General features: G+C 39.0%; 2 protein-coding genes across 4 annotated transcripts in view; one reads left to right on the top strand and one right to left on the bottom strand.

The window, feature by feature from the left end:
* Positions 1 to 15672, top strand: part of col28a1a (collagen, type XXVIII, alpha 1a) — a 32052-nt gene extending 16380 nt beyond the window's left edge. Inside the window, exons 16-33 of the mRNA XM_041966913.1 lie at positions 127 to 195; positions 304 to 375; positions 1894 to 1962; positions 2298 to 2369; positions 5688 to 5756; positions 7308 to 7376; positions 7544 to 7612; positions 7705 to 7773; positions 7877 to 7945; positions 8035 to 8103; positions 8251 to 8319; positions 8406 to 8486; positions 9327 to 9362; positions 9437 to 9473; positions 9700 to 10251; positions 12209 to 12345; positions 12475 to 12739; positions 15500 to 15672. Of these exons, the coding sequence (XP_041822847.1) occupies positions 127 to 195; positions 304 to 375; positions 1894 to 1962; positions 2298 to 2369; positions 5688 to 5756; positions 7308 to 7376; positions 7544 to 7612; positions 7705 to 7773; positions 7877 to 7945; positions 8035 to 8103; positions 8251 to 8319; positions 8406 to 8486; positions 9327 to 9362; positions 9437 to 9473; positions 9700 to 10251; positions 12209 to 12345; positions 12475 to 12739; positions 15500 to 15672 (2046 nt within the window). The remainder of the gene's footprint in view (positions 1 to 126; positions 196 to 303; positions 376 to 1893; positions 1963 to 2297; positions 2370 to 5687; positions 5757 to 7307; positions 7377 to 7543; positions 7613 to 7704; positions 7774 to 7876; positions 7946 to 8034; positions 8104 to 8250; positions 8320 to 8405; positions 8487 to 9326; positions 9363 to 9436; positions 9474 to 9699; positions 10252 to 12208; positions 12346 to 12474; positions 12740 to 15499) is intronic.
* Positions 15673 to 17607: 1935 nt separating this feature from the next.
* Positions 17608 to 25456, bottom strand: si:dkey-202e17.1 (uncharacterized protein LOC555344 homolog). 3 transcript variants are annotated; one of them, XM_041967059.1, is made up of 5 exons: positions 25324 to 25424; positions 25140 to 25194; positions 24816 to 24979; positions 21725 to 22386; positions 17610 to 18293 (listed from the first exon to the last, which is right to left on the bottom strand). In XM_041967059.1, exons 3-5 carry the CDS (start codon positions 24964 to 24966, stop codon positions 18129 to 18131), a joined length of 978 nt encoding a protein of 325 aa, XP_041822993.1. In that variant the 5' UTR covers positions 24967 to 24979; positions 25140 to 25194; positions 25324 to 25424; the 3' UTR covers positions 17610 to 18128. The 3 variants fall into 3 exon arrangements, with proteins under 3 accessions (XP_041822995.1, XP_041822993.1, XP_041822994.1); XM_041967060.1 differs by lacking the exon at positions 25324 to 25424 and having other exon boundaries at positions 25140 to 25274; XM_041967061.1 differs by lacking the exons at positions 24816 to 24979; positions 25140 to 25194 and having other exon boundaries at positions 17608 to 18293; positions 25324 to 25456.
* Between the last annotated feature and the right edge of the window lie 820 nt (positions 25457 to 26276).

Here is a 26276-nt window from a genome sequence, read left to right on the forward strand (position 1 = left end):
TGTAAACAGAAATGTTTACACATGATTTTTCTTGAGCAATCTTTAGACTAAAAAATATTTTTTATCTTTCAGTTTTTGTCATCTATGTTTTCTTTCTGTAATTTGTGTTTTTTTTTTTTTTTTCAGGGAGATCAGGGTTTTCCTGGTGAGGCTGGACGTCAGGGAGAGAGGGGCATAGGTGTACCAGGACCAAAGGTAAGAGAACCAGAACCTGTTTGAATAAAGCCACATTCAGAAGAATGAACAACAAGACAGAAATGCTGAAGCTCATAAAAAGAGTTAATACATGGACGATTTTTCCAGGGTGAGCCAGGACCTGAGGGGCCTGCTGGGATACCTGGCATTCCAGGTGAAGATGGAAGTGTCGGAACGAAGGTGAGTCCGCAGGTCTGGGGACCCATTAATTCAGTTCAATTCAACTCAGCTCTATTTATACATAGCCAATTCAAAACACCTCATCTCAAGTCATTTTTATAGTCTCAGTTCAGTTCAGTGCAATTCATTGTCATCCATTTATAAACCAATTAAAATAAATCCGTCGTGTGATCCACTTACCTGTGTTCATAGAGACCAACTCACAAAAATAATGACCTTTAGCTAAGGAAACCAACGGATTGGATCAAATCTTCTTTTTGATTCAACCCTCCATCCTGAGCTGCATAAGGACACTGTGGAGAGGAAAGCCTCCATCAGAACCAGAACCAGGAAGGAAAACCTCCATCAGAACCAGAACCAGGAAGGAAAACCTCCATCAGAACCAGAACCAGGAAGAAAAACCTCCATCAGAACCAGACCCAGGAAGGAAAACCTCCATCAGGACCAGAACCAGGAAGAAAAACCTCCATCAGAACCAGAATCAGGAAGGAAAACCTCCATCAGGACCAGAACCAGGAAGGAAAGCCTCCATCAGAACCAGAACCAGGAAGAAAAACCTCCATCAGAACCAGACCCAGGAAGGAAAACCTCCATCAGGACCAGAACCAGGAAGAAAAACCTCCATCAGAACCAGAATCAGGAAGGAAAACCTCCATCAGGACCAGAACCAGGAAGGAAAGCCTCCATCAGAACCAGAACCAGGAAGGAAAACCTCCATCAGGACCAGAACCAGGAAGAAAAACCTCCATCAGAACCAGAACCAGGAAGGAAAACCTCCATCAGAACCAGAACCAGGAAGGAAAGTCTCCATCAGGACTAGGACCAGGAAGAAAAACCTCCATCAGAACCAGAACCAGGAAGGAAAACCTCCATCAGAACCAGAACCAGGAAGGAAAACCCTTTGCCTGGACTGGTTGGAGAGGACAGGACAGAGGGCTCAGTGAAAGGCATGAAATGGAGTTAAAACAGTTAAAACAAACATTAGACAACATGTACAATGAATCAGTGAATTTGTGAATCAGTGAATCAGTGAATCAGTGAATTAGCGAATCAGTGAATTTGTGAATCAGTGAATTATCAGTGAATGAGCAACACAATTAATGCTCCAGCGCTGATATCCTCCGATATTATCTTCTGGACAGCAGAAGTTCTCGTGTAGACTGAAATGTGCTGCTTTTCCCCATTTAGCCAACCAGTTCCGAAACACTGCTGTACCACTGTCACACCTCACGTTGTCAAACTTTACAACCTAATAATCTGAATCCTCACAATGATGAATAACAAAAATCCTTAAAAACAAGATTTACCCAAAGAATCAATAAAAAGCAAAACAGAGTACATAACAGATCAGTCCAGCTGTTTCGCCTTGACGAGTTACATTTAAATGTTTAAATAAAACTTACCTCACATCTTTTCCATTTCCTCTGAGGTTAATTAAAGTCATTTTCATTTCATTTATTCAGTTTATTTGACCTAAAATGAATTAAGTGTTGTACATTAATCTGTTGTTTTAACTAGGGAGAGATGGGGTTGCCAGGTATGAGAGGCCCAGAGGGAGCACCGGGGAAAGGCATATCTGGAGAAAAGGTAATCTTCACTCCCCCACAGAACAGCTGCTGTCCAGGTTTAATGCAAACACTCCTTCAGAGGATGTCCTGATTGTTTTATGTTCAGCTGTAAGAATTCCAGCTTTAAGAGCTCCACACCTTACATCAACACACCAGACATAAAATAATAGGTACTATGAACATTTAGAGGTACCTGTTGACTTACCTGTACTGATCCAGATGCTGGCACAAAGGTAGCTGCTGGTTCTACTTTATTTACTTTTCTGATCAGAAAGGTGAAAGAGGCTTTTGAATTCTTTGCTCATACAATATGAATGGTACTAACGTGTTTTGTATGTATGTGGCTGCCAACAGGGCGATAGAGGTGACCGAGGCCTGAGGGGATTTCCAGGTTCCTCAGGTCCAGTTGGACCAGCTGGAGCTAAGGTATGTTGAACACGGGTCAATATCAGAGCTGTAATAATGAACATGTCTGCTACCTGTAGCTTACTTTAGATTCCTGCAATTATAATGTTACACCTCAGAATGTCCAGTTTTAATGTCTGTATTAAAGTTAAAAAACAAAATAGAGGTTGGTTGCAGTTTTACAGCCAGGCTGAATCAAAACATTGAAACAATAGAAACAACGTCTTCCTGCTACTGGACACAGAGGAGCATACTGAGACTGAACCAATGATAAATCCTTAACAATAACAGATGACGAGTCAAGCTTGGTTAAAATATACACTCACCGTTTAACACAAATATCTAATCAGCCAATCACATGGTAGCAACTCATTGCTTTTCTGTGCGTGAGATCTGTGCAGTACAGAAGATGTTTGCACACACGAAGAAGCAGCAATGCTAACATGTAGCATAGCAACGTGACGAGAGAAACTCAGCTAAAAGACTCCACCAAGCAGCAGCATCCAAACCAAACAGTTCAAACCCCCAGCAAATATAAGAAAACCATGAGAACATCTCTGTCCACTTCTTCTGATAGTTTCTCCACACAAACAAGGAGTCAATGAAAGCAGAGACTCTGCTGGTTCCAGAGACATCCGTCTCATCACGGTGGGACAGAAACTCTGGAGCTAGCAGCCAGAACCAGAAACCAGGTCTTACTGCTGCTGTTTGTGGTGAAAAGTTTGATTCCAGTTTTAAAAACTCTGCTAACGTGTTCTATGACTCTGCCTTTGTTAGAAATGAACCATGAAGGTCCTGCTGGTTTCCATGGAGATGAAGGAGGTTTATAGTGAAGGATTCTCTCTTTCTATCATAAACTATCTTGGGCTTCACTTCTTTCTGGACCCTCATGTTGTTTCTAAGGTGAATGTGGGGCTATCCCTGGATCCTCCTGACTCTGACCATTGATAGAGGTGTCCATCATCATCATCATCGGCCGATGGCTTCCTGACATTTACCTGCGTAACACCTCTATTAGAATACCTGGAAACCTGCTCAGGATCACTTTTACCTTCTACTGTAGCACAGTTCCTCATGAGATATCAGATTTATTCCTAGGATTACTTGACTCATCCCTAGGCAAGGCAAGGCTAATTTATTTGTGTAGCACATTTCATGTACAAGACGATTCAAAGTGCTTTACATAAAACATTTCAGCAGGGTGGAGAAAGAGAGAGATTAAAAAGATTAAAAGAAATGCAATTAATGAAATAAAAACATAACGAAGATGCTAAAATAAAATAGATAAAATACAAGAAATAAAATTCCATTGTGGGGAAAGCAATAGGATTGCTTTACTCATTCCTAGGATTACTTTACTCATTCCGAGAATTACTTTACTCATTCCGAGGATTACTTTACTCATTCCTAGGATTACTTTACTCATTCCTAGGATTACTTTACTCATTCCGAGGATTACTTTACTCATTCCGAGGATTACTTTACTCATTCCGAGGATTACTTTACTCATTTCTAGATGAACTGGGCTGCTATCCACTGGTTTTTACAGAAAGTAATGTGCTTTTATTTTAGGAGATAACTTTACATTTCTGCTGCGTTTCAGGTTCCTTTACACAGTAACAAATATCTTGATTCTGACTCTTCTGCAGTAATCTCACGTCTCAGCTTTCTCTACAGATCAACATAATACATACAGCCCTTGAATATATACTCAGTTCATTCAGGGTATGTCACATCAGACAGAAGCTAGAAAAAATAGGCCTTGTCATGAAGAGGTTAAGTGGCTTTGAATGTGCATGGTTGTTTGAATCTCAGTGTTTAAAGTCACTTAAATCTCCTTTCTTCCACACTCTGATGCTCAGTCTAAACTTCAGCGAGTCATCTTCACCAGGTCTACATGACTGGATGTGTTGAGTTGCTGCCATGTGATTGGATGCTTAGATATTTGTGTTAGCAAGCAGTTGAACATGTGGAGCTGAGTGTATTTCCAACCTCTATCATAAATCCTTACCACTGTGAACCAAGTATTTAAATAGTCATATTTTAAGGATCAGGATAAGCAAACAAGTTACTTCCTAAAGTCATGGTTCAAAATGTTGGTTATGTTGATGTATATCAGGGATCCTCAATCCCAGACCTCTAGGGCCAGTGTCCTGCAGATTTTAGATTTTCCCTGCTGGAACAGGTCATTTACTGGTTTGTGTAGAACTTTATATTAAGCTGTTAGAGATCCATTTCATTTGAATAAGGTGTGTTGCAGCAGGGAAACATCTAAAACCTGCAGGACACTGGCCCTAGAGGTCCAGAATTGGGGATCTTTGGTGTAGATTGAGGGTTTTCCAGGTCATGGTAATCCTAAAGGCTTGCTTAAAGTCAACTGGACTTCTCTTTCCTAGTTCTTGAAGACATTCCACCTCTCACCATCTAAATGGCTTCTTAAGTTCTAGGCAGTTGGTGAAGAGTTTCAGATTATCAGTATTAGAATATTCACAGGTTCAGACCCATTAAGGTCATGTGGTGTCTATAGCTGTGTCCCAGTTCAGGGTCTGCACACGTTCAAGTGTGGATTTGTCGACTACATACGTCATTGTGGTGTCCCAAGCACTGTCCCGTTTGGAAGGAGCCTCCGAATCCACCCTACCAATCTGCAATGTTTGGCCTCAAACGAAGGCTGTTGGTGATGCATCTTTTCTCCCAGAATTTATTGTGCACAAGATGGTGGCGAATCAGCAGCCAAGCTCAGAGTATGTTTCTTTTTTTAAAACTACACTTAAGTAGAAACATGACAAAACCAAGTGCATTAAAAAAATTTTGTTAAATGGCAACATTAAAATTCTGTAATTTAATATTCGTGGATTTTTTAAAGACTCATGTGTTTTTTCCTCGCATTATTACTCGGTTGGTGTTCATGTTCACTAAAGGGTCTTTTGAAATGCAAACTTGGTCATTTCAGAGATTTAAGTGATTTAAAGTCCTATGTTGCTGCTATGGGAAATTCTCGTTGGCTAGGTAGACTGTCCCACTTTACGAACGTTAAGCAGGCTTCGGAGTGTGCTGTCTATGTAGGACACTCCATAGCCTACGTAGTGGCCCTGAATTGGGACACAGCTACTGACTCACCGACAGTCTGTTGGTCATTCACGTCATTATCACCTGCTTATTGTTCACCTGTGTGACCAAAAGAGTTTGGTTGTTTATTGATCTTTTCTGATGGAAGCTTTATGATTTTTCCAGGTAAAGATGTTTGATGGCATTATGTGCAAACAACAAAACAAGAGAAATGCTTGTGTTTTCATGTTGTCAATAACAATCTTCATTTTTGATATTTTACGGACTCAGGGGGAGCCTGGCAGTCCAGGAATGATTGGCCTCCCGGGGCCTGCTGGTCGTGGCTTTCCAGGGTCAAAGGTAACTAATCTAATGACTCATTTTTTATAAAGAACTGAACAAATACTATATTAGACTTAAATTTAAACAAAAAATATACACATTAAACTTTTTAGATACTAACCACAAAATCTCTGAACAACTAAATCCCTTCTGTTATCTTGCATTTAGTGTAACCTGGAACCTCCTGAGTTTGTTTCAGTCATGTTGAGTTGCAATTCGTATGCATTCATTTCATCTGTCATCTCTGTGCTCTCTGGCGTTCACACCATTTTAACCAGAACAACATGAACATCTTAGAGATCTGAGGCCTGTACTACGAAGCAGGATTAACTTACCCGGGATGTCCCTCTGTTACCTGGGTTGACTTACATTACCTTACCTTACATTTACAATCCTGATAAACAGTATGACGAAGCTGGTTATCAACTCATTAATTCAACCCAGGCTTTTTCCATCTCGATCAGTTTGCGCTCACATAAAAGGGGCGGAGTTTGCAGCATCTGACCAGTCAGAAACATGGACTCCTTCCCATGTCCATCTTTCTGCCTCGCCAGTCAGTAAAAATTAGACTCTCCTTTCTTGCAGTGGAACCAAGGATACAAGTCATCGTACATCCTTTCCTTGACCTTGTCACCTCCACCTTTACCTGTCGCTGCACCTTTCTGTATTCCTGTCTACTCTGTTTAGTCCCCTCAGTCTCCCTCTTCTTCTTAGCTAACTTCTTTCTCTGTATACATTCCTGCACTTTCTGATTCCACCACCAAGACTCCTGTTCTACTTTCCTCCTAAGTGTCCCACTGAGTCCTCTCCTACCTGCCTCTCGATCATATTGGCTGTAGTATTATAGTCATCTGGAAGCCCCTCCTAACCACCCAGAGTCGTTCTGTCTTTGTTCTTTTCAACTTCCTCACCACCAGTCATCCTACATACCACCATCCTACGCTCTCACCTACCATGATTTACTTCAGATTACATCATCTACACCAGATGTAGTTCACCTGTGTGGTCCTACTTTCGCTTCTATGTTATCCCATATTCCTGCCTCTTCTAGAAGAAAATATTCACCACAGCCAATTCCATCATTTTTGCAAAGTCTACCACCATCTGCCCCTCTGCTTTCCTATACCTGGATACCAAACCTGTCCACCCCCTCATCTCCAGGGATACTCTGCATCACTTCATCTAACTCACTCCATAATTTTTCCTTTTCGTCTAATTCACATCCTACCACAAACAACACTGAACATTACCTTCAGTTTCTAGCTTCACACTCATTCCAACACTCTTTTCACCTCCAGAGCATCCTATCAAACTCCTCCTTCTACTCTTAGTCTTAGACTCTTAGTTTTCCTATCGTTCTCTCTGCTTACAGATTCACCTTCCTCCTTTCCTTCTTTGACCTACAGTAGCCATTCTCTCCACCCTGTAGGTTAACAGCACAGATGGTGGTTATTGTTAACCCAGACGTTGACTGATCCGGTATGGAAGACGATGAACCAATTCACATAATGTAAATATCATGTGTTATTGCATAATACAAAGATTAATAGCTGATTTGCTCACTGATAGGGAGATCCTGGGCCTGCTGGACCATTTGGACCTGTTGGGGAGCCTGGTGTAGGAATCATCGGGCCCAAGGTAGTTTGATCCCAGACTGGAGCTAAAAGATGTCCACTGTGGAATCAAATGAATGCAAAAGCAAATTAATAATGAAATTACAAGATGTGGTCATAGATAAGACAACACACAGCAAAATATCTTTTTATTTCTGTCACTAGTCCATTTTCTCCTCCTTTGCTCTTCAGGGAAACAAAGGAAATTTTGGACCTGCAGGTCCACCGGGGTTGAAGGGAGAAGGCTTGCCAGGACCACAGGTAGGAGAAAACAGGTTCCGCTCAATAAATTAGATTTAAAGATTAGAGTTAAAGGATGATGCTCTTCTCCGTGATGTTGCCTTGATCACTAGGGTCTGCCCGGATTGCCGGGAGTTCAGGGAGAAATGGGACCAGATGGGAAAGGACTACCTGGAGTGAAGGTGAGGATGTGCTGCTCTGATTGTTGACTGGTGTTTTGCAGGAATGCAGAGACATACTGAATGAAACTATGGGTTGATTGTTTTTGTGTTTTGTTTTTATCAGGGTGACAGAGGCTTACCAGGTGTTCCAGGACCACCGGGTCCTCCAGGAATTGGACTTTTTGGACCAAAGGTCAGTGTGCACAATAAGCATGAACAGTTTTGGTTGTCATTGGTCTTATACGGTATCTCGGCAGTTGCTTTAATGTATTGTGTTTCTAGGGGGCTACAGGGCAGCCTGGTCCACCTGGCATGTCTGGGCCTCCAGGAGAGGGCATTCCAGGATCAAAGGTAATCAGGAAAAGCTCCACAGACAAGACAGTTCTGCACTCAGCTGTGCTGGAGCTTGTTATCAGCATCCATGATCCTATTATATTAAATCAGTCTGTGCTGTTTGATTCCTTTTGGATCTTACAATTCATCAATCTTTATTCCAAGGGAGAGCCTGGGTTTCGTGGGCCAATGGGTCCCAGGGGGAAACCGGGGGCTGGTCTTCCTGGAGATAAGGTACACCGATTCAGATGCTGCATGTGGAAATGAGTGCATGACAAGTCATGTACTGCATTTAGTTACCGGTGTTCACACATATACAGGGGGATCAAGGAAATCCTGGAGACCGAGGAAGGAAGGGAGACCAGGGGGACTTTGGAGTTCCTGGTTCACCTGGACAAGAGGTAAAAAAGACATGTTTCATTTTAATGTAGATTATGATCTCCTCACTTTCCACTAAAACAGACTGTGGATTTAACAGTTGCAATCTAAATACATGGGAATAATTTGCTAAATATCCTTAAAGTAAAAACTACAGTTCAGTCCGAAATGACTGAGTTACTTTTTCAAACTAAGAGTGTTTAGAGATTTAATCAGGAAAAACAAAGAATGTGGGATCACCTCTGGTTCCAGATTCTTATCTCCGCATCTCTCTGCATGGAGGTTTCTTCTAATGACAAGCCTAGTTTTTCCAGTGAGGAAGACGCTGCCCCCACACCATCACATTACCTCCACCAAAAGTGGTTTAGCAGTCAGCACTGAGGTGCTGCTCATCCCACAAATGCCTTTTCCTCAAAAATATGGCTCAATTTAAAAGGGAAATAAAGACTTTTCAACTGTACCAATTATTACCAAAAAGCATTGTTACTACTGATATAATCCACTAAAAACTATTTACTAAATTTTTGTGCTAAGCTTAATTCGCAGGACCTGACACTAAAATGAAGATGCTTGCTTTCTTGTTAAGTAATGCATGCACAACATATTAAAACCTGCCAGGAAGGTGAAGTTGTACAACACTTTCAGTAACTATACATCAAACTGAGTTAATTGCATAATGTACTAATTTCCCCCTCATTCACTGTCAACTTAAAACCATATGCTTTTTAAACTTAGTGTTTTTATTTCAGACTGCTGAAACAGATTTTAAGAAACTAATCAAAAGTAGCAATTGATGCCAAGAAGATCATTCTCTACACAATGTTAAATTTTGCACCAAAGCTTTGTTATTGTTGTTCTCACAGGGAAGACCTGGACAGAAAGGGGACCCAGGACTGACGGTAAGATGCTGACAGATATTAGTTATACAAGAAGACACGACCTGGTTTTCTTACCTTCTTTTTTTTCTCCACAGAGAGAAGACATCGTCAGAATCATCAAAGAAATATGTGGTAAATAACATGTTTATTAGAAGTTTATTCCAGGTGTTTGTAATAATTTTGTGTTTTTTTGTTAGAAGTTGTGGCAGAAGCTGAACGTACTGAATATTGTTAACATCCTCCAACTTAACACAGTATAAGCTGCCTAAAGATGGCACACTGCAAATATACAACAAAGATTCCTGTTTTTAAAACAGCTTCATTCATGCTGTATTTGCCTTTTGTATTTGGTACCCAGGATGTGGTCTGAAGTGCAGCAGCCCTCTGGAGCTGGTGTTTGTGATCGACAGCTCTGAGAGCGTGGGGCCAGAAAACTTCGAAGTAGTCAAGGACTTTGTGAACGCAATTATCGACCAGCTGACAGTGAGTCGGGAAGCCAGTCGGATCGGAGTGGTGCTTTACAGCCATGTAGACATTGTGGTGGTCAATCTGCAGCAGCAACCCAGCCAGAACGACATCAAGGCTGTTGTCAGAGGAATGCCCTACCTGGGTGAGGGCACCTTCACAGGCAGCGCCATCCATCGAGCAAATCAGTTATTCCAGGCCTCGCGACCCGGCGTGAGGAAAGTAGCGTTGGTTTTAACGGATGGGCAGGCTGACCCACGTGATGTCATGAAGTTTGAAGAGACAGCCAGGGAGGCCCACGACGGAGGCATTGAGATATTTGCTATCGGAGTTTTGAACAAGACCGACCCTCTATATAAAGAGTTCCAGGCTGAGATGAAGACCATCGCCTCTGATCCTGATAAAGACTACGTCTACCTTATCCATGACTTCAGAATGCTGCCAAGTAAGCAAAAAAAACTAAAGCTGAATTCATTTATCAGAAAATGAACCGTTGACCAGGACAATTCAGTTCAGTTCAATTCAGCTTTATTCATTTATTACACCATTTCTCAACAAAGTCATCCTAAGACACTTTTACAGATACAGTTAAATTAAATCCAGTTGAAACAAGTCCATTGTATGATCCAAATTAGTCCAGTTTATAATACCTGTGTTCATATAAACCAGTTCATGAATGCTGACCTAGATAATGAAACCATCAAAACCAGAACCAGAAAGCACGCCATCTACCTGGCCAAGTTGGGTGTGTAGAGGACAGAAAAGAGGGTTCAACAAGCAGCATAACTCTAAGCCAGAGATACCTGCTGAGAAAGAAAAAGAGAAACACAAATGAATGACAATATCCATCCATCCACCCACACATCCATCCGCCCACCCAGTGGCTGTCAAATCTCTCTTCTGACCCATTTTGCCAAAGGAATGGAAGTTGCCTAATAATTATGCACACCTGATATAGGGTGTTGATGTCATTAGACCACACCCCTTCTCATTACAGAGATGCACATCACCTGATATGCTTAATTGGTAGTAGGCTTTCAAGCCTGTACCGGTTGGAGTAGAACAACATGCATAAAGAGGATGATGTGATCAAAATACTCATTTGCCTAATAATTCTGCACACACTGTAGATAAAACATTAAAAGCATCACAGCGGGGTGCAGGAAGCAATATAAAGATCCAGCACTGAGATCCAGCAGTACCAGGACTGAAATGTTTCTGCTATCTGTGTTGGGCGGATGTCATTAAAGACCATAACTAGAGCATCTCAGTGCTGTGGTGTGGCTGAAAACCTGACAGGTAGACATCAGAATAGTTATTTAGTGCCAAGAAGTTGTGTAGCTGTTGAAAGACAGCTTTTTCTATAATCTTACTAAGAAATGGAGGTTTTCTACCGACCTGTAGCTAAGATTTACTTTTTCAGTAGTGGCTTGATAATGGCTGTTTTTAGGGTCTGAGGGAAGACGCCTGAAAGCAGACGTGTTTACAATCTGTAAAATATCTGAGGCCATGCATCGTAAACCAATCTTGAACACCTCTATTGGCAGGGCATCAAGACAGCAAGTGGTGAATTTCAGGTGGCTGGTGATCTCATCCAGGTTTTTAGGACTGACTGGAGAAAATTGTGTTATGGTATTTATGTCTCATCTGAGTGGACACGTTGATGACATGTGTCCTAACAATGATTGTAATGAAGTAATATTCCTTACAAGATGGTGCTCCCCTCCCAGCATGCAACATGGTGTGACATTACTTTCACATTCTGTATTGCTGGCATTAAATTGAGACAGCTAGTGGGCTAAGGTAACAATGGATTAGTTGGATTAGCTGTGTTACTGTTAGCATTAGTTTTCAGTGCAAACTTTAAGCAGCAGCTATCCAAGATACTTAGATACACATAGATGATTGTGTGTTGTTGTTGCAAGGTCTTCCACTTTTTTTAATCTTACGTTTGCTTGAGTGTTGATATATAGCATAATTATCGCAAATAGTAACTAAAGCTACATTATCTAATACCTTACATGTAGGACTAAATGAAGCTTTTAAAAGGAAAAGGGAATTTTATTGAACATGCATTGGAGCTGTGTGGCTCAGACTGATGGTCAATTACACCACTGTGCTGATCACTGACAATGTAAAAAAAAAAAAAGAAAGAAAGAAACAAAAAGAAAACATCAAACTTTCTGGCACCATATGCATCTGAATTGATCAATATTTTAGACTTGAGCCCTTGTTGGTCAGCATAACACACCTGCCTCTGGCAGATGTTAAAAATGAGTGAAACCCAACAATAAACTGGAATTCTGTGGTTAATTATTTATTTCACCAGCTATTACAATTCTTCTCCCATTAGGTCATGTAATGAATGTTATGCTATTATCGCTTTCTTTGCTTTGGTTTAGATCTGGAAAGTAACATACTGAAGCAGCTTTGTGGTCCAGATAGCACAATGCCCTTCATGCCAAAGTATTTCTTTCCACCTGAGGGACTCCATCCTGGCAGACACTCTACAGAGTTCCCAGGAGAGGAAGAAACACAAGTAAATATGCTATTGTTTCATTTTTTGATAAGATAGATTGATATAATTCATGATATACACAAAATTTATCATGGATTTTGATTTTCATACTCAGGAACAATGTGTGTTTTTTCTGTGCTCTTCCCATAGCTTGAGTTCCCAGTGGAGAAATCTATAGTCCAGCCAGAGTTACCTGAGTCAGAATGGCCTGATGAGAACCAGGTTGATACACAATCATTGCTGGAGCCCTGGAACAATCTGCCAGGCTACAATTTCCCGTCTCCTGATGGCATGGAGAAGCAGGGCCCAGGGCTGACCTCCGTGGTGGGCCCAGAGAGTCCAGCTAACTGGCTGAAGAGCACCCCAACTCCCTTCAGCTCTTCTACTCCATCACGGACAGATTCACTAGTGTCAGGTAAAAAGACAGAAAACAACAAACCAAACTGAAAGCTCACCTTTCCATTATATTTTGACACATGACAAGAAAATAACCTTCATCGTAATGTCTCACACCATCTGGTAAGAAACCTGACTGCTGTCCTTTTTCACATATCATCTTTGTTGACAAGGGACCTACATTCCAAAATTAGTTCCTCCCATTGAGATGATGTTGAATTTGGGTTTTTAATATGGCATGAGTAATAACTTTGTTGTTTATGTGTTAAAAAATTAATGTGTTAATTCCACAGATTAATTTCTTTGTATTAACACATTAATTTTGACAGGCCTTTTCATAGGTATCAGGTTCTGTATCGGAAAGCTTTTATGAATACCAAGTACAAGTACACACACATAGTATCGGACCAATACCCGATACTGAAATTGGTGCATTCTCGAAAATAAATAAATAAATGAATAAATAAATAAAAAAACATCACTCTCCGAATTCATGAATGACTGAATAAATATTAAACATGTTACACCATTAACTATTTAAGTAAAACTAACTGGAAATGGGAAGCAGTGAGAAAAAACTATGGCTGTGCCCACACAGAGATGAGTTTAGATGTATCCGCTAAAGCTTTTTATATTGTCTGGACATTTTAGCCTGAAAATACAAACTGTTTAAAACTGGGTCCCAAAGTGAATAAATCTGGAAAGAGCACTGTTTTTTTTCTGTTTACAATCCAAACACTTTTTTTCTGAACCGATGACACTATTGCTCCATTTTTCCTAACCAACATGCGAAAACCCACCAGCATGAGTTTCTGAGCACACTCCATGTCTTCTTCTCTGTTTTTAGTTTATTTTGTGGTGGCGTTGCATCATCAGGCCTCGCATATGTACAACAGGTTTTTCAGTGTTTTGTGTGGATGCACACATTGAAATTATTCTGTCCTTTAAGGAAACTTTTACAAAACATAGTTAGCTGTCGCTGTGTTAATGTGGCCTAAGACATATGAAATCACATCAACCATTGTTTGGACGTGGCTTGATAACCCTTAGTACTTCAAAAGCATGATTTGTTTTGACTTCTTGAAAATGCATCAACTTGAAAAGTTAGTCGTAATTTAAACTTTCATGGCATGGATTGATTGACCTTTGGAGACCTAGCCAGTGGGATGTAACGTTACATTCATTCAGTGATCAGTGAGCCGATATATCAATACTAGACTGAAAATATGGATCAAACATGGATCCAGTAATCATTTGTGAAATCTTCTACAAAAAGAACGTGTTATTTTTTTTGAATTTCTTTATTCTAACAACTAAAATGTCTTATTTAATAGGAAAATGTTGACATCCAGAGGTGTGGTGTGTAACTACTGGATAGAGTTATTTCGAACAAATGAATTAAACCTAATATCCGATATAACGCACCTCAAAACAATTTTCATAGATTTTTTTAGGTTTGAAAAGGGATCATGGAAGTATTATTGCCTCCTTTAATCAAATTTTAGCGATTTGATTTTAGGAGTTAGTGTATGTTTTAATGTTATTTTATTTGATTTTCTGTTTGTTTACCTGGTTGCGGTGAACACGCTGACAGTTAGCGGTGAACATGCTAACAGTTAGCAGTGAACATACTAGGTGTTTACAAAGTTATGATGAAGTGATGAAAACATTGAACTAAAACAGTTGTTTTACCTTAGTTTGTCTTCTTACATTTACTAAATTAGTTGATGATGTCAGTGTCTCCAGCTGGAGAATAGCTGGTTAACTGGTTGTTTTGACTGGTTACCTGGTAATCTTCACTGGTTGAAACAGCAGATCTTTAATTTAGTTCTTTCATGCCTACCTGAACTAAACCATCTTATTGAAAGTGAGCAGATTTTAACCATCATTCATGAACATAAACAGTGAGTCGGCAGATTTCTGATTTTTTTTATTATCTAGGCTATTCTTTTTTTGGCTGCTGGGTGAAAGTCGGATACTTTTGGGTCAAAATGTGTTAGAGGCAGCTTCTGGTTGGGTGTTTATGGAGAATATACAGGGATAAAACACTTTAAGATATAGTTTTGTTTTTTTTTGTTTTGTTTTGTTTTTTTTAGCCTGCACATTAATCATTATGTTATACTGATACATACTGATGTGAAAGAGTGGTTCAGGGAACAGGAGACATCATTTTCACATATGGATTGGCCACCAGAGCCCAGACCTGAACCCAACTGAGAATCTTTGGGATGTGATGGAGTTCTAACTCTTCCATTATCAATACAAGCTCTTGGAGAAAAAATAATGCATGACATTGCAGAAGCTTATCAAGATGCTGCCGCTGAGAATGCTACTGTAATCAGAGATAAAGAAGGTCCAACAACATATTGAAGTGTGACATATTTTGGACTGGTACTGTTAGTTATTCTGTCTTTACTGACTTTTTTTATATACAGGAATTGAACTTGTGATGGAATGTCACCATTGTGTGGTACTCCTCCTAAACCTCTAAATTCTTTTTACACCACTTAGCAGATGATGATGTGCTGAGGATTTGTAAAGGGATATTTGGGAATTAGTAAAAGTTTCACCTAAATCCATTTAGGTGTATAAATGTTTATACAAACTATAAAACCACAGCCTCACAGCTGGTTATTAGCATCAAGTGAGAGGTTTTTGCTGTTAAACCTTTATCTCAATGACTAACTAATTTCAACAGGTTTAAAATAATCACCTCTGTAAAGTGATGTTTATTAATCAGTTCAAGTCAAACATTTCACACATTTTCTTCTCATTTCAGGAGAGGGTTGCTTCCAGAAAATGAAGACAGGTCCCTGCCGGGAGTACACAGTCAGGTGGTACTACGACTCAGTGGCACATGCCTGTGCCCAGTTCTGGTTCGGAGGTTGTGAGGGCAATTTAAACAACTATAAGACTGAAGCCATCTGCAGGAAAACCTGTATCCACACGTAACAGACTGTTTGGTGGAAATGTACAGAGCGAACTAGCTTCATCAGTGCCACTGATGAACAGAAGCAACTCAGGCTTTACTTTCTGACCAGAGCCCAGACCAGCAGCTGTTGCAGCCATGCTCTGTGTACTTCTGCAGGTGAAGGAGATTATGAAGACCTCTAAGCTGTCTCTAGGACTACATTCACACTGCAGGTGCTACTACTGTTTTATGATCTTATACACACAAATTAGCTGTTTAATCTATTTGGATAAAAGGTGCAAAGTATATATAGTCTATACTCACTTATCAACCCTTTAAGCTCCATTGAACCCAGGTGTTCAAATACAAACTAAGTCTAAATATGACCCCCAAAGTAGCCTCGTTTGAAAATGGATAGCATTCAGTAGTAGTTAATGCTATTAATTTAATCAAAAGATTTTCCTAGAAAAGGTCAAAATAAGAGATAACTTTTAGAAATGTTGGTGATAGCTTACAGGGATAACTTTAGAAAAAATATGAACTGTGAAATTTCTTAATTGAGTAATTATGTGTTTCACCAACACATTCACACTTTCATATTGAATAACACAGTGACAATCCTACAAAGTTGTAATGCAAGATGACACTTTAAAAGTCAGTGCTGTAAATACATGTAAAGATTTTTTTAGCTGTTCTGCTAACCTGTGTAGGAATAAGAGATCTGTTTTATTTTATGGAAAGTTGAAAGCATCTCCCTTCTTGTTTTCCCTCATTGTCTGAATGATCAACAGGTGTCAACACCACCTTGGTACAAAAAAAAAAAAAAAAAGAAAGAAAAAAAAAAAAAAAGAAAAAAAAAAAAGAAAGAAAATTACCATTACAATCAATCAGTAGTTTATCAGAATTCTGGTCTGCGTTAGTATCATTAGCTAACATCACTAGCTTGTTATTAAGGTAGTGATGATAGCTTTAAAAATCAAGTGACGTGATACTAGCTAGCATCACTAGCTACTGATGTTAATTTTTAAAAAATCACATGATGTGATACTAGCTAACATGTCTAGCTTGTTTGCAAGCTAGTGATACTAGCTAGCATCACTAGCTAGTGATGTTAGCTTAAAAAAATCACATGATGTGATACTAGCTAACATGTCTAGCTTGTTTGTAAGCTAGTGATATTAGCTAGCATCACTTGCTAGTGATGTTGACTGTAAAAAATCAAGTGATATGATACTAGCTAGCATCTCCAGCTTGTTTGTAAGCTAGTGATACTAGCTGGCATCACTAGCTAATGATGTTAGCTTCAAAAGAAATCAAGTTATGTGATACTAGCTAGCATCTTTAGCTTGTTTGTAAGCTAGTGATATTAGTTAGCATCACTTGCTAGTGATGTTGACTTTAAAAAATCAAGTGATATGATACTTGCTAGCATCTCTAGCTTGTTTGTAAACTAGTGATACTAGCTAGCATCACTAGCTAATGATGTTAGCTTAGAAAATCACGTGATGTGATACTAGCTAGCATCTCTAGCTTGTTTGTAAGCTAGTAATACTAGCTAGCATCACTAGCTAGTGATGTTAACTTCAAAAGAAATCAAGTGATGTGATACTAGAGGTGGTGTAGATCAGTGGGTATAGTGGTCATCTTGTAGCCTGAGGGTTGCCAGTTCGATCTCCGGCCTGTCGAGCTCATGTTGAGGTGTCCCTGAGCAAGACACCAAACCCCAAATTGCTCCTGATGGGTCGTGGTTGAGTGCCTTGCATGGCAGCTTCCACCATCAGTGTGTGAATGTGTGTGTGAATGGGTGAATGTGACGTATATTGTAAAGCGCTTTGGGTAAAAGCGCTATATAAATACAGACCATTTACCACTTACTATCTCTAGCCTGGTTGTAAGATAGTGATACTAGCTAGCATCACTAGCTAGTGATGTTAGCTTCAAAAGAAATCAAGTGATGTGGTACTAGCTAGCATCACTTGGTAATGATGTTAGCTTTAAAAATCAAATCAAATATACTTCTACTTGCTATGTGAGTGTAGTCTAGTGTACATACGGATCTTACTGATGTGTTTTATGGACCCAACAGTGTACAAATCATTTTATATTTTGTTTTAAGGTACCACATTTTGGGATATGATTTGTTATGTTTTTAGAAGTTTCTTCAGGTGGTGTCAACAAGTTCAGGAGCATTTAAGTCTTGATTAGTAAACCGTAAGATTTGTAAGCTGTTTATAGAACATTCACAACATTGTAGCCGCATCAGTGTTCACTTCTTGTAACCAAATGTATTAACATCCATTGCAATGAATGTTGTATGAAAAGAGCCACACTTGACTGTAAAAATATCATTTATTGTTTAACACTGTTCATGTTTCTGAAGGAATAGTAAGTAGAAAAATTAAAATAAACTTATTTTCAATAAATAAAACCATTTCTGTAATGGTGAAAGTTTACTCATTCCCTTGTTCTCGTCTTCAAATAGTTGACAGGCTGGTTTCTATATTACTTTCTTGATGGTTGTCACGTCCACTTTGTCATCAGGTCTGAATCTGTATTTGTACCCGTAAGGCCTCAGATGGTAGGTCAGGTACTCCAACACATACTGCTGGACAGCATAAATGTAGTGAAAGGAAACAACTAAATCCGAGCAGCAACCTGGACCCTGGAGAGAGAGGGAAAGAGAAAGAGGAAAAACATTTAATGATTTCTTTAAAACCCCTGTTTATATTCAAGTTGAAGTTGAAGACTTGGACATTATCAAGCTGAACAGGCTGTGTGATTAAAGACTAAGTGTAGAACAAAAATATACTTGCTTTTTAAACCTTGCATTCATGTGGCGTACCTATTCCATTGTGAGTGTAATTGTTCACATAATTGCTTGTGAACTACACTTGTTACAGAAGGATTCCATAAGGGGCATATTAGAGGATCAGACAGAGACCAGATGGAGATGCTGAATTTGTAGGGTGTAAACAAAACAATACACATGGTGACAATAGAGGAGGTTAGTGTTTGGTTGATTTTGAGATCACAGTATAAAAAAAAGTGGTATTGTAGATGGTATGTAAGGCTCCTAAACCAAGTGTGCCAAGTGTTGTCTTAGAAGAATCTTAGAATCTCTTAGAATCTTCCACCATCTTTACTGCTGTAGACCCCGTGGCCTTACATCCAGTCAAATTGGTCCCTACACTGGTTACACTGATATTGTGATTTGCAAATGCGTAGCTTTAATTCCTGAGGATGTATACAAATAACAAACAAACAAAATACACAAAATACAGAAGGCAGCCATAATGGCCAAGATTACGAGTAATTAAAAGGAAATTATATTTCGAGCCTTACTGCCACTCCTTCAACATTTGAGGAAGTTTTTCAAGTTTGGGAACGTTATGTGGTGTTCAGCTTAGAATAGCATTTCTCAACAGGGGGCAGTACTGCACCCAGGGGGTGTTCAAAGAATGTTGACGGGTACAGGGAGCAATATTTTTAGAAGAGGGAGGATGAAGCTTTTTTGGGGGGGGGGGTTTGGCAATGGAATTTGATGATTGACCTCTCTATTGACTAATCAGTCAAGAGACACAAGGGCTAAAACTCAAATTCACTTTAGAAACACCAATGATAATCCAGAAGGAAGTAAAGCCAAAAGGTAATACGTTGAATCCTAAATCCTAAAAAAAAACTTTATGTAAATAACCTAGACCTTCATGACTCATTTCCAAATAACACAATCAAAGAAGCAGATGTTAGTAGTGCTTTTTCAAGCAGGAATATAAGTTTTGACCATAAAACAGCAGATATAAGAATGTTTTTATTATTCAAGAAAAACGGGTGGTGTTACACAATTATTTTTAAATGAATCAATATCGAATTGAATCGAAATTGTACCGAAATAGGCTGTTGTGAATCGAATCTAATTGATTCAGATATATTGATATATCCAGCCCTATATTAAATCCTCTTACTGTTTTGTAAAGCACTAAATGGCTCAGCCACTCTGTACATTTCTGACATGCTCAATGTGTATGACCCCATCAGGTCCTTCGGGTACGGTGGCCAGGAAGCAAAACAATATTACATTGAATGAAACATTTTTACATTGTTGTGATACACATTTACATCATAGAAATCATATTTACATTTACAAAACAAAAGTACAGTGCCAAAACACTTTTACCAACGACAAAGCAACTTTACATTTACGTGAAACACTTTTACAAGTTTACCCAAACACAAATACAAAGACAGGTGTTTCACCAAAATCTGTGATCCTTCAGAATCTGTGACTGCATGGAGCCCTCTGTGCATCTGTCTTAGAAGACGAGCAAAGCCTTGACAACACTTTAATTGAAGTCTAAGTTTATTAAAATGCAGGTACAGTAAAATAACATATTCTGATAGCTATCAGGAATAGGTTTTTTCAATAGAAGTGTTCAAGACTTTGGTTGTCTTCTAAGACGCACATGCACCCCCGTGGTCCCAGGTCCTGATGGATCACAGATTTTGGTGAAACGCCTGTCTTTGTATTTGTGTTTGGGTAAACTTGTAAAAGTCTTTCACATAAATGTAAAGTTGCTTTGTCATTGGTAAAAGTGTTTTGGGATTGTACTTTTGTTTTGTAAGTGTAAACATGGTTTCTATGATGTAAATGTGTATGGTAATAATGTAAAAGTGTTTCACTTGATGTAATATTGTTTTGCACTTCCGCTGGACTCAGGTCAGCAGATGCAGGTCTTTTAGTTGTTCCTAGAATCAGATCTGAGGCTGCTGAAGGTGCCTTTAGTTACTGTGGTCCTGTTTTCTGGGACAAGCTGCCTGCTGACTTGAGGTCAGCTACTACATTCAAAACCAAACTACAAACTTTATTATTCTCACAGGCTTTGTCTTTACACTGTGTCGATGTTTGTTGGTATACACCAGCTGTATTGTTTTTTATGTGTATTTTCGTATTCATGTGTACATGTGCTTATGTATGTGTGTAAATGTGTGTCACAGAATATGTACATACTGTATGTGTTTACTTGTGTATTTATATTTCTTGTTCTTTTTATGGAAAGCACATTGTGTTTACATATAATGAAATGTGCTATATAAATAAAATTGACATTGCCATTACTGCAAAGGAGACCGAGCGCTGATAGTCCTACGAATGTCAAACGGCCCGTATCAGTCTGGCTTTGGTACCCCTTGTTCCCAAAACACTCCCCACAGGACTACCCACAGGGACACAGTCAAACGTTTTATCCCAGTCCATAAAGCACATGTAAACTGGTTGGGTGTACTCCCAAGCACCTGCAAGGACCCTGGTGAGAATTCCACAGTTCCAAACCTGGATAAAAGCCCTGATGCTCCTACTCAGTCTGAGGTTCATCTGATAGAGTCTCTTCCCCAGGACCCCAGAATAGACCTAACCAGGGAGGCTGAGGAGTGGGATCTCCCTGTAGTTGGAACACACACTGCAGTCCTCCTTCTTAAATAGAGGGACCACCACCACAGTCACCCAGGCCAGAGAACCTGTCCCAGATATCCATGCCCAGATGCAGGTGACAGGGCACCTGTTGTCCCTGTTGGTTCTTCAACAGGATCCAACAAAAACAAGCAGCTCCTTTTGAATCTGAGGATTTATGGTTTGGTAGCCAACAATATAATAAAAAATACAAATTCCACATTGTGTCTGAGTATTTACCATAGCTGAGTTGTTTTCTTTAAACAGTGAAATAAAAACCATATTAGAGATTGTTTCGAATTGCTTTAGTAATTTCAGAACTTTTTATGAAAGTGTCATTATGAGGCCCACAAGTTTGTTAATCCCATTATTATTATATACAACTTCATCAGTAAAAGTTTGTGCCTGAGTTACAGTATCTCACATAAGTGAGTACACCTCTGCAAATATTTTAGTATACCTTTTCATGACATTACACTATATAAGTTAAATTGTGCTATACAGAATATCAAACTATGGAAAGTAAACTTTGATATTCAGTATGTCAAAGTTTCATTTCTATAGTGTTGTCCCATGAAAAGATATAATGAAATATTTGCTAAATGTGAGGGGTGTACTCATTTATTTATGAGATACTGTATGTTGCTTACCTCTACTGGAGTGTAGTGATCATAAATCAGGTACCAAGGGCGGGGTCTCGGAGGCTGTCGAACCAGGTAATATTCTGGAGGAAAGGGATGAAACGTTTGCCTCCCTTTCACATCTCTGGAGTCCTCTGGCTTCACCTTCATTGTCTCCATACACTTCCCAAGGGCCATATCTTCCACGTCAGAGAAGTGGGTGCATTCTCCTGAATTGAAACCTTTGACAAATCTCCTCAATGCTTCCTTACTCAACACATAACCTGCTCCTCCACTCATGTAACCCTGACTGACAAAAGGGCTAAACCTTCTTCCAAAGTAGAGAGGCTCCTCTGGATCATATTGGGATAGGATATAGTTCAGATTCTCCACAACCACAAACGTGTCGTCATCTGCCTTCAGGAACCAGTCAGCTTCATCCAGGTGGTGCTGGTAAATATATTGGAGGGCTCGGATCGTCTTCCAGTACAGGTTTTGCCTTCCTTCGTTCACGTTCAACCCCACAGTGGGGAAGTCAGACTTCTCTGAGCTCATGTACAGCACTTTGTAACAGCGCTTGGCCCATGTCTGCTTGATGTGCTTGGTTCGGGTTTCCAAGTTCTTAGGTCCTGTCATGATCCAGCATAAGATCCGTGTTTTGTGAGAGGAACTATTGACAGAGCTGTTCTCACCTGCAGGAAGTACAAACACACAACATCATAAATGTGTTGTAAGCTTTATACAGTCATTGTCCACTTTATTAGGATCACCTTTTATTTGCTAGCTAAGCTGTTCAGCCAGTCACATGGCAGAAGCTCTAAATCTAGTCCTGTAGACATGGTCAAGGCGACTTACTAAAGTTCAAACTGAGCTTCACAACGAGAAAGGAAATGGATTTAAATGACTTTGAATGTGGTATGGTTGCTGGTCTGAGTATTTTTTTAGTAGCAAATAATGATACATAATAACTAGGGGAGTCAAATGAATACAATTTTTAATCAGATTAATCACAGCTTTCAAATTAATCATGATTAATCACCATTCGTAAGTTTTTATATGCCTGAAATTTGCCTGTGTTTACTGTATTTTATCAACGAGCCGATGCTACAAATATTTACTGTTAACTGACCTTCTCTTGGGTAAACGTCAGATGTCCAAGGGTCATTAAATGCAGCATGTAATGTACCTCTATATGTTGTTCTGCATCATCTCTACCATGTTCTAGATCAGAGTTCAGAATTCATATATCATCTCACCAACCGTCTCCATGGTAATAATTTCGGTCCTAAAACCAGCAGATGTGACGACTGAAGTTAAACAGCTGACATTGATGAAGAAACTCTGATAAAACTGATGATCTGGATAAAAACATGTTTTTCCTTTTATCGTTAAAGTGTGAGTGTTTGTGCAGCCGTAATAAAAGTCCTACAGCAGCATCACCCAAAGTAAACACCTGCTGATAAAACACCTCATTAGCTGCTTGTTTTAGACCAGGGGTATTTAACTAAAATGTAAAGAGGTCCCGTTAGAGAAAAACTTTTGGAGCCAAGGTCCGGGAGATCATAATGACCATATATATATTTATTTATATATATATATATATAAATGTATGGTCACAGAAATAACTTGAATCTGACAAAAGTAATAATAAATAAAAATTCTATGAAATTTAACCAATGAAAGTCAGACATTTCTTTTCAACCATACTTCAACAGAATTATTTAAAAAAATAAACTCATGAAACAGGCCTGGACAAAAATGATGAATGTGTGAGCCTCAAGGCCACTGTGTGAGGGTTGGCAACCCTGAGTTTCAGTATAGTGTATGAGAGGTTTTAGTACAACATGTGAATGACTTAAATTTCACATATATGTGAGAGGGTAATTCTGAATAATGTCTCAAACAGCCTCGCCTCTGGTCCACTCTGCTGTCCCGGTGAACACCCAGATGTACGTCATCCACCACCACCTCCACCTCCTCTGCTAGGAGGGTAATGTTTGACATTCATTTTTTATGTTTTCATTCCTGTTGCTTATTTGTGCAGGTGGTGATTTTAAGTCTGTTTTTAACTTTATTATTTGTCCAAGATGGTTAAATGCTGTCTCACTGGCTTTTGTTCAACGCACCACTGATGAGCTTCAGATCTGAGTTTGTTTGCATTCCATATTTTACCAGTGTATTCATCCTGTTTAGCATATCTGTGTTAACCGTGTCACCTCAGCAAAGAAAAACATCTGTGCTTCCTCTTAAAAGTTTTTTCTTTCCCACTCCTTAGTTGGCTGCTCTGTAACAAGGAAATAATTGAAGGTCTCATAAATACACAGATGCATGTAGAATATCCTGCTGAGCTGGTTTGTCCCTACTCTTTGAAACGATCCAGACCGTGACCCGCCTGAAGCTGGAATAATGCTGTGAGGTTGGTTTACTTTTGACAGAAATCTGCTTTGGTTTATTTGAGAATCTCCTTTGGGCAAAAAGACTCATTGTCATTGTTAATATGGTGAACAAGTTAGGAATCTATATTTGGACAAAGTCAGATGGACAAATTTGATTAAAAGAAAACATTAAATGAGAAATATCTCTTACCAGATGGTAACCACTGCCATATCCTCCAAATGTTCTTCGTTTTCCATAATTAATGTCAGTAAATTATTATTGGTCTTTATTTGTAGATCGTCGCTCAGACTTTGATATTCTTCTACAAAATATGTTTTGAGTCAATACTAAACTGTCAATCAGTAATATCCAACAACATTAATAAAGATGACTTTATAATCATTCTGGGAAAAAGTTGTTGTATTGTTGTTTATTAATTTGCATTGAATTCATCACAGATGGATTTCTATTCAGTTCAGGAATGCAGTAAATAAATGATAACCAGACTTTAAATAATCTCAGATTAAATATTCTTAATAAAAGCTTCTAAATTTAAAGTATCTGAAGCTATTTGTAAGACCTCAAATCCTTCCTTGTTTGTCTTAGAGCTTTTTTATTTGGTCCCCCAGTAATTACACAGTGTTCACTGTACACCTACAATACAGAAGGTTTCACGGTCATTTCAACAGTCTGCTGCCTAAAAATTAGATTGCTACCCAGAAAACATGAATAAATGAATACTTACCCGTATGTGTGTGTTGGAAACCATATTTGGGTTCATGCTTAAAGTCCCTGCTGAGCTGTTTTATCAAAAAGTTTGAATCCAACACAAAGAAAAGGGAGAAAAATCCCGCCAAAAGCCCAGCACTGAACATTAAGTTAGATGTGTTCCTCATTCTCCTGATTTACCTGCCAGTTACAGACATGATCAGACAGATTAACACCACTTTGTACTGTAGGTTAAAAAAAAATATAAAGGCCTGAAAAACTGCCAACAGACAAATAAAGATTGTGAAATAAATTAAATGAAATTTAATTAAACTAAATAACATAAAATAAAATATTTGACCTGCTATGGTGACGAGTCCTGGTTGGCGCTCAGACTAACACACATTACAGAGTTCCTGAACACACATTAAAATTCCAGTTAAGAGGAACAACAACCAATTTTTCCTGACGCAACCAAACATGCAAACAGAGAGAAAAAAACAGAGGGCTGAAGAGGAAATGAGTGAACATAAAACATGCATCACCTGAAAACAGCTCCTGTAGTCCTCATCATTTCAAAACGTAAAAGAAAGAAATTCAGCAGCAGCTCGTGAAGCTTCATGTAACGTCACCTGTTTGACTTTGTTTGCTGAGGGAGAGTAAAATATAAGCTTTTATGGCTTCTGTAAACATGCCCACACAGGTGAATTAAGATCAGTAACAAATATCACAAAGAGCCTCAGAGACAAAAGAGCAGGTAGAAACGAGACGAGGCTGTTCGTCTAGGAGAGCAGGGTGAACCTGAAAGCACCATTAAACCAAATGAGTAAAAAATGTTGATGACTAAATTCTCTTCTGTGTAAAATCACACATGAAATGTTTGTGTGTGTGTGTGTGTGTGCGTGTGTGTGTGTGTGTGTGTGTGTGTGTGTGTGTGTGTGTGTGTGTGTGTGTGTGTGTGTGTGTGTGTTTAGTCTGTGGGAATACAATTTAAAAATTACAAATTCAAATACAAAATGTCCTTTATGATTACGGTTTCTTCTTTATGAATTTACAAACCACAGCTGTGAAGAAAATGTTAAACATACGTCACGGGGTCACAGATATTATCTAATTCATTTGTATGGAGAGTTAATATCAAGAAGTTTAAACATATAAGGACGAGGCTCCAAACTCATTCAACTCACTCGTTGTTTTGTTTGTTTGTTTTGTTTTTCCGCTTTTTATTGGCTTTCATCAACTAAATTAACACATGTTCATTCTCAAAATATCAGCTTCTTATCAGCTTCTAAAAATTTTAAGGCAATAAATTATATATATATATATATATATATGAAAAATGCCCTCTTCCTGATTTCCTTTTTTTCTTCTTCTTCTTTTTCTTCTTCTTTTTTCCACGTTTTCCACACAAATGTCAAACGTCCAGAGACAGTGGACTTCCTCTTCAGGCCAGCAGGTGGCGGTAGTACACATACATTAGACAACACCTTTGAAGCAG

This window comes from Melanotaenia boesemani, chromosome 17 (assembly GCF_017639745.1).
Source record: "Melanotaenia boesemani isolate fMelBoe1 chromosome 17, fMelBoe1.pri, whole genome shotgun sequence".
NCBI classification, from domain to species: domain Eukaryota; kingdom Metazoa; phylum Chordata; class Actinopteri; order Atheriniformes; family Melanotaeniidae; genus Melanotaenia; species Melanotaenia boesemani.

What these genes read in the sequence shown, in the direction of transcription:
- si:dkey-202e17.1 (XM_041967059.1), bottom strand. Translation starts at nt 24,966, where the DNA reads ATGAGGAACACATCTAACTTAATGTTCAGTGCTGGGCTTTTGGCGGGA. An exon ending in TTTCCAACACACACATACGG is followed by an intron (nt 22,387 to 24,815) that starts GTAAGTATTCAT and finishes TACTTCCTGCAG; the next exon opens with GTGAGAACAGCTCTGTCAAT. An exon ending in ATCACTACACTCCAGTAGAG is followed by an intron (nt 18,294 to 21,724) that starts GTAAGCAACATA and finishes CTCTCTCTCCAG; the next exon opens with GGTCCAGGTTGCTGCTCGGA.